Raw genomic sequence first — 16,101 nt, forward strand, 5'->3', positions numbered from 1 at the left:
TGCAAGGAGAGGAGAGGAGGATAGCAGGGACACGGGGAGGGTTAGTTTAGGGGTAGCACTGGCGTTTTCTAACACAAGCATTAGTCAAGCTATTAGTCTGGTAAGTGTGCAGGGACTATGGAGGTGTAAAATACATAAAGTCATCTCTTTTACTACAATTTCACCTTGATGTAGCCTAAAACACATAAAGTGCTGATGTTTCTTTACTAGTCTAGATGATGAATGATCTCAGTGCTACAAAAACTACGACACCACCGATGAAGCTAAAGGAGTTTTACTCACGAAAAAGGAGTTGTCCTGGAAGGTGGGGGTCTCCGGTGTGCCCTGGCTGTAGACGGACACTCGTCTCTGCAGCGCTGTGGCTTTGCTCACGTTACCAGAGGACAGAGTCAGGTCCTCGACATCGAAGGGGCTAAAGGGGGAATGAAACAAGAAGATTGTTATGCCATTTATCAATGCCTACCAACATGTACTATTTAAGGGATTTCATTAATTTGGTTTTGTCAGAGCGGAGGATTTATTTGCTTAGTTATCTTCCATAGATTGTAATAGACTGTATTTCAAGTGTACTATGTATTAATTTATTGAGCTGTACTTAAATCAGGTTTTAAAATGGTTTGACTGATAGAGATCATGCAATGTTATTATTTGTTTATTGATTGTTATGAACCTGCCTGAGGACCACAGATGGAAATTAGCTATTAGCTATAATCTGGCATATTGCATCTCTTCTCTTTGCTGAGATTAATGTTTTTGTATGCATGGTCCTTCTATAAATAAATACAAATACAAATAACAATGTTTCTCCACCAGATGGCAGAACAACCATAACACATTTGATTGAATTCATAGATACGATACTAATAAAGGTTATTATAGGTGTTTGCGGGTAATTTTGCTTGAAGAGAGATATTGACTGTGCATGCATTTAAATTGCTTATTTAAAGTTGACTGAAAATAAATAAAATACATCTTTTAAAGCTATATTAGCTCAAATTAGCCTCCTGGTGACAGTGGTAAATACATCTTATTTTTATCCTTGCATGCCTCCACAGAAAACGTCCAAATCAAAAATTGGAAAAAAAAGTCCTGATGAATTGAAGAAAATTAGGGCAGACTTTAAAAAAAGCAAAACTATATCAAACCATCAGTTTACAAACATGACCTGTGCATAATAATCCAAGCGTCATTTATCCAGAATGACCACATCTTCTCAAACACATGCACTTTCAATAAAGACTTTCTATTTAAAACACTTCTGCACGCAGCTCCGATTTAGTTAAATTCATGAAGAATTATCTCCACTCTTGGATATGTTCTTCACTGTGGGGTCATGCGAAAGAAGTCAAGGTCACATGGAGTTATGAATTGATAAACCTATGGTAATTTTAGGAATAACGTTTTCTTTTATAAAGAAACCAACTAATTGAATAACTGAATAACACTTTAGTGAAGCAAACCATGATGGATAACATGAAACGTGACCTGCTTGCTGTACGTATCAAAGTCTACTTACTACCACGTGACCTCCAGGTTGAGTTTGATGGTCCCCAGGTCGTTGACGTCCACAGCGACCACCTGAGGCATGGCAGTGAAAAGCTCCTTGGTCTCACAGATCACGCTGCCCACCAGCATGTGAGTGGCCAGGCCCTTCAGCTCTGTCACCTGATGGAGGAACAAAGACACTTTTATGTACTACTCCAGGCCAGGAAAACTAAAATAATCTTCATCTGACATTAAGACGTAAGTTTAATGTTCTTATGACATCAAGACGTAAGTCAGATGATTGTTGATGAATAGTTTTCTTACAATGACAAACAAACTTGCACATACAGTACAGTAGGATGAATGTCTGATTTCTACATTGTTATTTTCCTAACCATACACGGTGATAGTTTACTGAAGTTTTTTGAATCTGGATGTCTACCTTAATGTTGATGAGGTCAGTGACGAGAGGCATGAAGATCATCTCGTCTCCGTCCCAGCTCTGTCTGGAGTTCACTTCAATTCTTCCCTTCAACTTCCACCGCTGGCGACCGTACCGCATGAAGATCTAAAGTTAGGAGAGAATAGGAAAGTAAGCCTGAAGCCAGAGGAAGGACAATTCTTTAATGGCCTCATAAGATATACTTTATGGCAAAAAAAAAATGTAAAAGTGATGTAAAAAGTATTCAGATTCTTTACTCAAGTAAAGATAGCAATACCATTACAAATCTTACTTCAGTAAAAGTAAAGTATAAGCACAAAGTATACCACAAGTTAAAGTACTCTGCCCATTTGATTATAATTAATGATGCATTATGTGTTCACTACATATCAGAGGGAAATATTGTACAGTGGTGAAGTTGGCGTATAAGGTAGCATAACAATGGAAATACAGTTATCTAAAGACCTTACTGAATTACAGTACTTGAGTAAATGTATTTAGTTACTTTCCACTACTTGATGGGTCTCGTTATATGATTTGATTCAGCTGAAATCTACCAAATTCCACTTTTTGCTTAAACCTAAAGTGTAAATTGTTATGTCTTAACTAAATGGTTTTGCAATATTTCACACATAGATTCCAAGTTGCTGTAACAGCCATGTGTTACATAACAAAATAAAAACTTGCCTCATACTGATCTCCAGGACAGAGCCGAGCAAAGCCTGCCAAACCTGGGAGAGAGAAGAAAAATCCATTGGTTTAAAATCTTTTAAGAAGACAAGCCGAATATCTATTTTTTTTCAGGAGACTTTAGTATTGAGCTTTATTTACAATGTAGGGTTTAATTGTAGTACACATTTCTTTGAATGGAAATAAACTACAAAGGTATGACCTTTCTGTTACATAATGATGAACTCTAAGTGTTCTAGTAGGAGTGTGAACATGCTCCAAACAGGAGGTAGGTTGTGTAGTGATGATCAGCTGTCAGCTCTCAACATTCTTGCAGACAGCAGAGCATTAATGCTTCTTTTTTTCAGAAATGAACACCGGTTGTGAGTGGGTTTACTTGTCATATTCCTTACCTTTCATTCTGATATGAAACTCTCCGAGCAGGTTCTCCAGTTCGCTCTCGAACGTGCTCATGTTCTGCAGAATTGAGTGAGAGATAACACTGATCACATAAACAGCCCTTTGTTTCGCAAGTCAAGAACAACAATAGTAATCAAGTTATCTGAAGAGACTTTTGACTGACAGTCAACAGTAAGCTGGAGGAGGCAGGACGGCCGGCGTAAGCCCTGCAGACAGGAGATGACAGATGTGTGCGTTTTCAAGATTTAAAGGTCACACTTTAAGTATGTGACAATACAGTACATGTCAGTGTTTACAAATTACAGTAAACAGTCATTTGGGTGTTTAAGAATGTTGTGGGTGTTGTCCTCTTTGAGCCAATGTTTATTGGATATTTTAGTTTAAAGTAAGCTGCATCAAAGGCTTTTAAATCACATTAAAAGGTACAGGGTTCATGTACGTTTTGATAGTTTTGTATATTTAGCAGTTTGGTTGAAATTGGGTGCTGTTTCCCTGCTATTAGATAGTAGGTAGTTTGTTTATATGACTTTACATTTGGATTGTATGGAGCCAGGAGGGCTGCCCCCTATTTCTTTTGAGCAGTTGGCCCCTTTTAAACACTGCGATATGCCAGTACCTCTGTGTATTCCTTGTAGCGACGGTTGACCTCTGCGATGCTGTCCTTGGTGCCTTTAGTGGAGGGAGAGGAGGAGAAGGCCTGCTTCATCCGGCTGGCTCCATCCCTCAGACGGCACTGGATGCAGAAGGCCTCGTACAGCTCGTCCACCTGAAAGCACACACAGAGTACCTCCATCTTTAATAAACGTTACACAAGAAAGAAGCCAATAGTATGTATATTCCATTGCAAACTCTCATGTTCATTCGTGGAAAGGGAAACTTCTGCACTAATGAAACGAAGCAAGTCTTTGAAGTTTGGACCCCTCCTTACGTTGAACAGCAAAATATCCCTGGGCAGGGCACAAATTACCCGAAAATAACGTCCTCATGCAATCCAAGTTATTCTGGATGTGCTCACATCTCACTGGGAGTCATCCAACGATGGCCAACTCGGCTTTAGGCGTCAGAAGTCATTAGCATTGGGTCTTCAACAACAGCAAAACTAGGCATTTTATCAAGGAAGAAATTCTGATGAAATGTATATAAAGAGTGTCTAAATAAAATGTAACTTTTACAATGTTCAGACTCCAGAAAAAAGAAAAGAGGCTGTAAAGGTAGAGATAACGAACAGGTTGATATAAAATAATGAAAGAGAAAGTCAGATATAGATAAAGGACAGTTATCAAGAGAGATGAGACAAGACAGAGATACACTGATGTGTAGTGTGACTGTTTTCTCCAGTGGCAGGCGCTTATTCCGTCCAAGTCTGCAAGCCCAGTGGGACACTCCCAAAGAGGGGGGAACAACAGACGGTGTTTAGAGCTCATATGGAGACGTCTGCCCGATTTCAGTTTGCAGCACCAGCCTGATCTAACCCAAAACCCACAGGGAGAGGGAACGAGTCCATCCACAGCCTTACTGTGGAGCTGAAACGTTGGAGTTTCAACTGGAATGAGTCATCAAGATAATATTATGTTGTAACCACAACACTAATAGTTTAATTTAACCCAATGGGGACTTTTCTGGAAAGGTAATGAAGCTTGTGTGGTCTGAGCTCTGTGGACTACTTTCCTAGATCTTACAAGATTCTGAATAATTATGAATATCTAAAATGTTTTTTCTTGTTCTCTCAATGTGTTTTCAAGTTAACTGAAACATTTTGGTGACCTGAAAAAGTATTTTTCAGAATTAAAATTGTACTTTGGTCCATCATCTTGTGCCAATGTTGGTTGCAAAAATATGTCACAAATGGGTGACATCACATTGACTATATCAACTTCTTGTGTAGTCAAAACTAGATGTGTTGGGGTCATGTTGGACTAGGGAAAGTAGGGTACGAATAAATGTCTGCCTAAAGTCTTAGTGCAATCCCAATGTACAATACAACTGCATCAGTTAAACTTGGAAATGTCCAAAACATAATTAAGAGTCCAAACATAATTAGGGGTCCATTCATTCTCTAACTTTGCCGAGTCATCTCACAGAAACCACAATTCACCAGCAGTCCAGATTTTCCGCATCCTGTCTCCATAATTTCCTGCCTTCCCTGAATTCACATCTGATCGAAGTGGCAGCCGGGCAAAACAAAACACCTCTGGTGCGCCTCATCAAAAGGAAATATTACAGGCTGCCTGACGAGGACGCTGAAATATTGATGCCTCGCGCTCTTTATGGCACTCATTAGGGAGAAGTGGGAGAAAATGGGCCATTTGGGCTCCTGCCGTACTAACAGCTTCTGTGTGTTTGTTTGTGTATCTTTCAGTCTGAACCGTACACTGCCTTTGTTTGTGGACATGTTTACATGTATAGAGAGAGCATGGTTTTGTTGTGGTGAGTGGGCACATGAATGTTTCAGTTGGTGAAAATGTGATGTTTCTGTCCAAGAGGATGAGTAACGAAACTGTTGATGTTAAAATAACATATCTGGTCACACATACATACAAAAAGCCACACCCCAATCTCACCAACTCCACCTCAAACCAACCAGCCCCCCCACCCCCGACTGGGACCCACCCTGTCTGTCTGTCTGTGGTATGTGGTGTATGTGGCTGGGCTGCAGCAGCTGAGCTGAGCCAGCTATAAAATACCCTCCAACCACAACTGTTCTTCTCCGCTCGCAGATTAATCTAGAGCTGATTCAGAGCCAACATCGACAGCTTTTAAACAAGTGTGTTTATATAAAACAAATAAAAACAAGAGAGGTGACTCAATTTTCCAAAAGAAAGAATTTCATCCAAGTTAACTTGCACTTATTAAGTCAAGAGATGTTACATTACTGTACATACAAGCAGACAACTACAATAAGGTATTCATTTGGAGAAAATGATGTCTGACAAAAGTGGAACTGAACAAACGGGCTGATGAATAGCCATCATTCTGCTCAGGCAATCAGTAATCATATCATTATCAGCTAATTAAGCTCATTTTTGTCCCCAATTACAATGGCCCCTTGCTGCCTTCAAGGAAATGTCCTTGTGAGGGTCAGCCAAGCGCCACTCCAGAGGACCGTCAGCATATTGCCTCGCCTCGGGCATTTCACCCGAGAAAAAAAAGTGAATTTAATAAGGCAATACACAAACAAAGACAGAAACCTAAACACAGGCAGATGGTCACAATGATCTAAATTCAAAACATTTAGAGATATTTTATATATAACATGTCATATTATCTCTGGCATACACGCATCAAGCTTCATTGCTGTGTATTTAATATGTTCTGTGTTGTCTTCCTGAGCTTTTGTATTGCATTTGTATAGATAGGTCTTTAAGTCATGTAGGGACAACATAACAAATGAGATTATATGATGAGTTTAAAATTAATTAGAAAAGGAAATGAAGAACATACAAACATATGCATAACATCGCCAACATTAATAATGGATCATTGGTCACATTTGTTCTTTAACAATAGCAATAATTACTTTTTCTACAAGCAATTACCATCACAAATATGGCACCAGTGTGTGTATTAAAAGGAAAACTCAATACAAAAGAACCCTGCTTTAAATTCATCCCACAGAAAAACCATCTGACCCTTCTTAATTACCAGATGTGAACGGATATTAAATGTAAATGTATTCTACATCGAGTCCTCTAATGGACCCAGACTCCCTGTATCAATTACAGTTCAGTGAGACGACAAAAAATGAATAGTTCATAGAAGCAGTGAGGGATTATAGGAAAATATATATTTGGGAATCAATTATGACTAGGTTGAGGATAATACTGTGTGTATAAAGGGTGAAATATCTATTTAATTCCATATCTTAGTCCCTCCAAAGCTAATCCTTGTGAAATTGCAAAATAATAATACTTGTTTATCAGCTTGCTTTTTTCTGAAGTATCACTGGGGGTTTTAAAGGATTGTCTCTGTATCTACTCTATATCAGACTTTAAAACTGTGGGATTTTAAATATGAGCAGAGAATCTTTAGGATATGGCAGAAATCCTCTTAAGATATGGCCATTATTGAGGATTGTGGGATGTTGGGTTCACACCCACACACACACGTATACACAAACACACACTATCTGCCAGAGGGCGAGTGATTATAAGCAGATTAAAACAGGCGGGCCACATCAAACAGCATCAAACACACAAGCCCCTCTCTGGGGAACTGTGTGTGTGGGCGTGTGTGTGTGTGTGTGTGTGGGGGGGGAGGGGGGGGGTGGCCAGATTAGCATTCAAGGGAAGAGAGGAAAGCAAGGCCCTATATTAAAAAATAATCACATGCAAAGTATTTACACTCATTCTGGATTGAATTTGGCACATGATTAACACACCATTTCCCTCTCCCTTGTGGGAAGAGGAGGTGCTTGGCAGCTGCTATTCTCACCTTCAATCTTTGTCACTCATCTCTTTAATGATGCCCTGCTGAAACTAGCCACACACACACACACACACACACACACACACACACACACACACACACACACACACACACACACACACACACCACACACACACACACACACACACACACACACACACACACACACACACACACACACACACACACACACACACACACACACACACACACACACACACACACACACATACACACACACACACACACACACACACACACACACACACACACACACACACACACACACACACACACACACACACACACACACACACACACACACACACACACACACACACACACACACACACACACACACACACACACACACACACACACACACACACACACACACACACACACACACACACACACACGACCCTATCTACCCAGGACATCATAGGGGTTGTGTTGGGCCACCTGCGATTTCCATGTGTGCCAATTATGGCTGTAGACATCTGCAGGCAGTCAGCAGCACGAGCAGGAACAAAAGACTGACGGGGCTGATGTATGACACACTCACACACTCACACACATATACACTAACAACGTGCTGATGGATGATTGTTAAGTCATCCCTCTCGGCAGCTGTCCTGCACAAAGAGAAAGGCCTGTGCCTGAGCAGGAACGCTGACATGAACACTGTAGCTCACAACTACTGAATACATAACTGACTGTCCTGTTCTGAGATGAGGTAAAAAAAACACATGCTGCCTTTATCTGGATCCAGTATTATACACAATGTTCTGCATCTGTCTGACAATGTTTTGTTTAGACACTGAGATATATTCGGTTTACCAAATATAGTTAGTGACTGATCATCTAACTTTGATTTACACACATTCATGTTTTATCATCCGTTTTCTGCTCATGCTCTACTGAGGCAGCAATTTTGATATCTGAGGCACCCATCACTCCGTCAGATTTGTCTAATTGTATAATAAGGCGATGATTGTTCCTCCTCTTTACAGGCCAATCATCACTATCTCTCTCCTAAAAACATAGACATGGTTGCACCACAATAGCACATAAGCTTCAGACGGCTCAACATCAGCCAGCATTTACAATGATTTGATAAAACTGTAATAAACAATCTTTGTTTTATCGGAGTAGCTTAACAAAAAGTATTATTCACAAACACAACTAGCTTTTCAAACACCTCTGATTGAAAACAGAATAAAAACATACAATATTATCAAAGAATAATCATCCTTAACTAGAGCCACTCCTTTTACAGTACAAGCATATAGCCTCTTTGAGAGTGAGTGTGTGTGTGTGTGTGAGTGTGCGTGTGCGTGTGTGTGTGTTATTTAAAGTGGACCTATCATGCTATATTTGAATAATATATTGTAGGGCCATACCTATATAAGGTATATTTATAAGTTTTCTTTTTCAAAATACCAAACAGATCACGCATTTTAGCCATGCCTCATTTCGCTCTATTTTGCTGTCCTCCACCCTGTCTTTGCATGCGCTGCAGCTGACCACGCCCCCCTGCAAAGGAGGGGGCCGAGTTACGAGCGTCGTGTTACCATGCTGTTACCATGCCACGGCAACCTCTCATTCCCCTGATAGGTCAGCTCCACCGTCCTGACGTCAGAGGAATGTTCAAATCTGGATCAGTCTGTATCAGATCCGTTGCAGCCCCGTTTTTAGAGATTTGGGTATGGAGGAAAAGAGAGAGGGTTGTGTTTTCTGACACTTGGTGAGTTCCCTGGAACACCGGGGACACATATTCATGTATAGAAGACGTACAAAAGTGCATTTTGCATGATAGGTCCCCTTTAATTTCCTAATCATGATGCCTTTGTGGTTGGCCAATTCTCTTAGCTCAGCAATTGATCTTACTCTGTCTCCATCTGCTGATTCTGAGGTTTGGAAAATGGACCTGTCCTCTGTGTGTGTGTGTGTGTGTGTGTGTGTGTGTGTGTGTGTGTGTGTGTGTGTGTGTGTGTGTGTGTGTGTGTGTGTGTGTGTGTGTTGTCTTTTTATATGGCAGGCTATCAAATACTGCTTGTTGACTTGGCATACGTTTTATTATTGAATCCAACATGCATTTCTGTCGTCATTAGTTCTTGTGTATTTACAACTCTTTCATTTCCAGCCAATAACCCACATAAAGTCAGGCAGGTGATGAAAAGACAAGGGTTTGGATAAGAAGCACTGCCACATATTTAGAATGAAAGAGAACAGGGAGTGCTGGATTTAACTGACTTTTTAGTTACGGTTCAACTTTTACGCTTTTTGTCTGCCTGACAAGATGAATCAGTCACTCCTTCAAATATTTACAAGTGCGTTCAAATCTATTTTTGCACAGAGTCTGAAAGAACAGAAGATCTTCAGAGTAAAGTTGGATGCTAACTGGAGAGGCTTTGAGTGTGTGTTTGTTTTAACTGAATCCTGTGACAACCTCACAAGACAAAGCAAGCGTTGAATCGTCTCACTGTTATCAAGGTCAAAGTTGCAGGCAGATAACTTCCCTGAGTTTCTAAGGCAATATCATGTATTTTCAAATGACTCGAGACGTTTTCCTCCATCTCTCTCCTCTCATCATTCGTCTTTACCGCTGCCAATCACTCCTCACTGTAACCCACCAGCTGCCCTGACCCAGATTCAGTATCATCTTCAACCCCTTCAGAAACACACAAATCTGTCCAGACTCTTTTTCTTCTTCTCTGTTGTTCTGTACACGTGTTCGCTTTTGGACAAAGGTGAGTTTTATGGTCCGTCAGGATGTATGTGAACATGAAGGGTCCAGGTCACCGATAAACGTCTCCTCTGTGCTCCTCAGGACTTCAAAGGCTTTGTCTTGGGGGTAACCATGGTTACCTTTAGAGCTGCGCTGTGTTTCTGATTGCCTGCTGTCCCCGACTACAAAAAAGGGGATGTGGGAAGAAATGTCACAGAGCCGTGCCACCTTGGAGGGGCTTAATGTCCAGAACCGACTACCAGGGTGGAGACCACAAAAGAGGATATGGGAAAAAAAGTTTCCCTACCTAGCAACCTGTCGCCTGAACTATTGAAAACAGCTGGAAACTTCCCTAATACGTCAGCACATGAACCAGATAAGAGCATGTACAGATTTCTGCACCACAAAAAGGTTGTGTAACGGATACAAAATAAATCTATATAAATGAATGTTCTTGGGTGAAAATAACTTAATCCAGCTGGCAGTGAAAACCCAAATGTGTTGGTTATTTTCCTGCAAACATCCAAAATTACATCAAAACAGGATGTTTCATTGTTCTCGACATCCTGGCACAGAGTGAAAGAGACAAAAAATATATAATCCCTTCTGTTAATTTGTCACATTATACTTGTCTCCAATCTCTCGTCATGCTTAGCTAGATAAGCTAATCAGATGCTGGCTGTAGATTCAAACTTAAAGAACAGATATGAGAGTGGCATTTTGATTTTTTCATCAGACTCTTGTCAAGAAAGTAAACAAGCGCATTTCCCAAAATGTCAAACTATTGTTTTAGGAGAGGCCGAAGAATGCACCAGTGTTGTGGTTTCTGAATAACTGTGTGGGTGTTGTGTGGAGAGGCTTAAAAGGCAAATCTCTTTAACAGCACTTGATGGATGTTTTCCAAGCAGAAAAGCAGAAAACAAATCGGACAAAAGACTCGGAACAAAACTCTAAACAAGTTGTTTTGTGACAGTATATTTAAAGCCTTGGCTGATATGAGTCCATCACATCAGTTCTTACCTTACTCATGTGAAACTCCAGGCGTCTCATGTACCTCTCAATGGTTTTGATTTGCTGCAGAAAGACAGACAGAACACACATTAACTAGTGCCTACATGTTGTTTAAAGCAGTCTGATTGATTTGTATGTCCATAACGCAGGATCTAATGAGGCACACTTTGCAAGCTAGTAAAAAAAAAGTGACATTTGTGATCATTAAACAGAGATATCTGTTGTTTTATATGAAAATACAGCTAATCCCTCCCAAGCCAGCTCACCTGTCCCATCACACACTCTCTTTTTCTTTCATCCTTTATCCTTCAGCCCCTCAATTCTACACTCTCCTTCCCCTTTTATTTTTCCTTAGCAGCTTTTTCTCCTTCCTTATTTTATTTTTTACATCAAAGATTCCCCCCTGCAAACGGCAAACTTGAAGCGGTTGTTACAGCAGACCCTCCCCTCCATCAACTCACCTTGTCAAGATCATACAGCACTCCCTGGAGAGAAACACACACACACAATCACAGTTAGCAGAGAAAACGGCACAGCTGAGGCTGCTTATAAAATGCAAAGCAGACTGGATCTAGTTAAACACACTTTCCAGTGGCAGCCTTTACTCTGCATGAGCAAAGTGTATGTTACTGTGTGCATTGTAAAAAAATCTAAATGTGCTCGCCATATGTGGATCTACAACGCAAAAGTCAATGATTATTACTGTATGTGATGCATTATCATTAAATATGAAAATAAAACAGTGAGTTTAGCCTTAAAGGAACAGTTTATATTTTGAAAACTACTCTTATTTGCTTCTGTGCTGAGAGATGCACTACTTTGCATGTAAGCTAAATCTTTACCTAGTCAGTAGATGATTAGCTAAATGATTAGCAAACGGGGGGTAACCAGCTTGACTTGGTTGAAAAGCTCATTTTTTTACTTACATTTTATATGTAAAAGAAACTATTTGTTTGTGCTGTAGATTCGCTTTTGTCAGCTTTGATTTTGCTAAACTGGCTGTAACTGAATATTTACAGTAGAGACATGAGAGTAGTATTACTTTTTTTTAACTGACAATAAAGAGAAACCACTTATTTTGTAAAATGTGTGCATTAGCTTCTCACCAGGCGAGAGTTCCTCTTCATGTCCTTCATCAGAGACATGAGTTTGTCCAGCTCTGTTTGATGAACTTCAAGGTACTCACTAGGGGACACAAAAAGAAAAGAACATGAGGTTAAAAAAAAACAAGCAAGTTATCAATCTTTGAGAATATTAAAATGCATGGATTTAAACTCACTTCTTTCTAAATAACTTAAAAGAACATTTGATAAGTTTATGTATTGAAGAGGAATACATGAGTGAAGTGTGTATATGCAGTATAAATGTAAATCAGTGTTAGGGTTACTCACTCCAGGCCTTGTTTGAGAGCATTGTAAACTTCCTCCAGTCTTTTGGGCTGCGGCTCTCTGGAGCTGCTGCCTCCTTTGTGTCCCGACAGGTGGGACTTCTTTGGCTTGGACTGAGGCTTCTTCTGCACCACCGAGTTCCCCATGAAAGAGTTACACCTACACACACACACACAAACACATCATCAGTGATTGCAATAGACAGTCCTTTATACAAGCATTATCTGCAATGATTCAAAGACACATTGGGATTCAGGATGATTTTAAAGGTTTCGTAGCAAAGAAGGGAGACTTTCTCATCAACGCCTTCTGAAACTGAAAAGGTGCAGATAGTTCCGCCGAGCATAGGTTTTAAAAACTGTAACAGAGTTTAGGGAGGGGGCAGAGGGAGAGACTGATTCAACTCACGCAGACAAAACATTACATCTCAACTTAAATATTTGACATAGGGTTTAAACAGTACTGCAGATAACCAGGTGTGCAGCTGCCTGTTATAATGTAGCATTAGATGAGATTTCTGTGTTTTTTAACAGCATCTTGAAGTTGCCCTTGGGCCAGTCTCGGCATGAATTCATCTCATCTGTCTGTTTCACAGAACGATAACTCACACAGGACTGACGCATTCAGCCCTCGAATCCTTCAACGAAAACCTGTCAGACAAGCAAAACTTACAGCATTACCTCAGAGATGAACCTCTAAATCCCAAGTGTGTGCACATATTTGTGAACACATGCTAACATGTGATTCCCCACCCCCACTTTCTGTGTCTGACCATTTATCTTCTGCAGGACTGAACTTACAAACGACAAAGCACAACCACACCACCGGCAATCAATGACATTCAAGAGTTCACTCTTTCTCCAGTGTGACCGACTCAAGGGGGGAAGCCAACACATGAGCAGAGTTATATAGAGTTCATTGTTTGATATATTTCTAGGTAAGGCAGCAACAAATGCTCCTATAAGTGGTACTGTATCATGTGTACAAAAGGGCATCAACTAATGATTATTGTCATTATAAATGATAACATTTTAATTGATTAATTCATCTTTTGTACTATAACACATCAGAACATTTTGAAAAATCAGATCCAATTGTGGCATGATCAAATGTCTTGTATTGTCTGACTTATGGTCCAATTATCAAAAGTATTCAATTGACTGAAGCATGAAAAAAAGGAAAAGAAGCAAATACGTTAAAAACGATTACATTTATTATACTAAAGACTAAGAAAAGCAGCCCAATTTCTAAAATCTGCATCCATTTATGATTTCAGCAGCATGTCTAAGCCTAGCTTCTATGATCAAGTAAAGAAAAAATACCAGATTTTCTCCATCAACCCTCTTCCTCCTAACATCAAACAATTTCAGGTCACACTAATTCTACCTGCTCACGCACATTTCAGCTTATGAAACCATTACAGATTTAGCTGACAAATGACATTTCACTAGACTTAATGAAACAATCCCAGAGTCACATCATCCACAGCAACAACCAATTCCAGCGCTCCACAAGTTAGAACGTGCCACGTCTTCACAAGCTAGGCTAAGCTGCCACAAATGTAGGGCAGCGCTGAATGAGAGCGCTGCGTCGCCTTGGGGTCACGCAAGCTGTAGAGTAGAAGGGTATTTCTCTTGGCAGGGACACACAGAAACACACATATGCATATGCTAACACAATTCCATACTGACTTATAACTGTGACCCCATAGTCTTCAGTAAGCATGCATGCGTAAAACACACAAAACATGCACATGGGTACACAGAAGGATGGATAACACACTCCACATCTTTCTACCTCGCTCATTATCAGAAGAGTATTTTGTCAGTCGCTGTCAGTCGCCCACGCGCCTGAGTCATTCCAACCAATTACCCCATTCACTGTCTGAGCACAGAGAAAAGATGGAGAACAGCACAGCATCTTCAAAAAAGGTTTTCTCAGCATGACCAGGGGCTGCTGAAGAGGGCTGGGTGTCGACAGCCAAAAGATTGTAAAGAGATATTTCTGAGTGTGAGAGGGCTTTGTCTTGTCTTGAGTGAGAGCTGTAACAGATGAGTCAAAGGGGAAGGAAGGAAGATAACATCTCTCAGGAAATGTAGAGAACTCCAACTTCTCGAAAACTAACTTCTGGCTATGAATGTATTTCTCATCAGGAAACTCAGTTCGCCGTTTGGTTATGCAATCAAGTGTTGATCATTCCTTAAGCATTCAGTTCCTCTGCGGGATCTGAAGACTTGCCGTGGCACGTGGAAAGTCACAAAGGTTGACACCAGATTTTTGAGTCACAGGTTAAATTCCTGCTTTGATTGTGAGTGATGTTTGCATCTCGGTAAGAGTGATGGATTTCTGAAAGGGACATTATACAACTAAACACCAAAGCTGTAGCTACATGTTTTGTAGGACTTTTTACAAATTGTGTCAAGGCAACTATTGTCTTTTTCAAGGGTATGTAAGTCATAGACTCAACACATATATTTATTACAGACAGAATAAAGACAAAAATCGAAGAAGTTGCTTTTTCCTTAAAATCTTCTGGTTTGATGGTCCTGCTTTTTCACGTTTAGTTTTTTCCATCAATGTTTCTCCCAAATAATCAGAGATTGTACATTGTGTAAGTGAATAAATGCCAGTGAAATGACAAGTTACTGGTCTTAAATGAGAAGACTTCATGTCATGTCAACGAAAGAGTATGGAAGATTTACAAAAAAGAAAGAAAGAGGACACTGTCTTATTGTACTCGTCACTAGGTCAGTCAATATCATATAAAGAAAAGCTAATGCCGACGACATTTAACACAATGCTTACAAAACTTATATTTTATTAACCTTGAGAATCCTACATAACTGTTGATCTGTATAATGACATTAGGGAGGTGCTGCCTACACAATAAATTACTAACTTATTTAAACAAACTGATAAGAGGTCACCTTCATTGGCCATCAGCTGACAGTACATCTCCCTTAAGAATACCATAATGATAAAACAACTACTTAATGCCTGATCCGCTGCTAAATATTCATTTCATGACCCACCTTAATTGTGAACATAATAGTGGGTAAATGATCATTAACATATTTATTAAAGAGCTTAGTCGCAAAATCAATTCTGTTTCTGAGGATATGATCTTTTAATCTTGGCTGTAGAAAATCAATTTGGCACCCTGACCTCCATTGTCATTTAAGAAATGAGTAACATCAGCTGACCACAGATTAACAGCCTTAAGGACTTACCGAGAGCGTCGTTCCTGTAGCGTGCTGAAGCCGGCGAAGGACTGACTCCGGATTATGCCGTTGGGCCCTCCGGGGGAGTGGGTGCCGGTCGCCATGATCTCCGGGACACGGGACGACACTCCTGGAAAAAACACAGACACACAAATCCATTAAAAAACAAATCCTTTGTCAATTATAGGACACCGAGTTACAGATTCATAATCAGGGTTAGTAATACATTTTAGGTAAAACAAAAGCATCCTATGAACTCAATTAACACCCAAAAAACATGAACAGAAAGGTTAATTAGGGTGCATGGAG

General features: G+C 40.1%; 1 protein-coding gene across 1 annotated transcript in view; it reads right to left on the reverse strand.

The window, feature by feature from the left end:
* Positions 1–16,101, reverse strand: part of ripor2 (RHO family interacting cell polarization regulator 2) — a 55,206-nt gene that overhangs the window by 8,618 nt on the left and 30,487 nt on the right. The window contains 11 exon segments of the mRNA XM_034124819.1: positions 283–412; positions 1,517–1,665; positions 1,928–2,053; positions 2,615–2,658; positions 3,010–3,073; positions 3,633–3,782; positions 11,193–11,246; positions 11,645–11,668; positions 12,290–12,368; positions 12,575–12,730; positions 15,802–15,922. Of these exon segments, the coding sequence (XP_033980710.1) occupies positions 283–412; positions 1,517–1,665; positions 1,928–2,053; positions 2,615–2,658; positions 3,010–3,073; positions 3,633–3,782; positions 11,193–11,246; positions 11,645–11,668; positions 12,290–12,368; positions 12,575–12,730; positions 15,802–15,922 (1,097 nt within the window).

This window comes from Trematomus bernacchii, unplaced genomic scaffold (genome assembly GCF_902827165.1).
Source record: "Trematomus bernacchii unplaced genomic scaffold, fTreBer1.1, whole genome shotgun sequence".
NCBI classification, from domain to species: domain Eukaryota; kingdom Metazoa; phylum Chordata; class Actinopteri; order Perciformes; family Nototheniidae; genus Trematomus; species Trematomus bernacchii.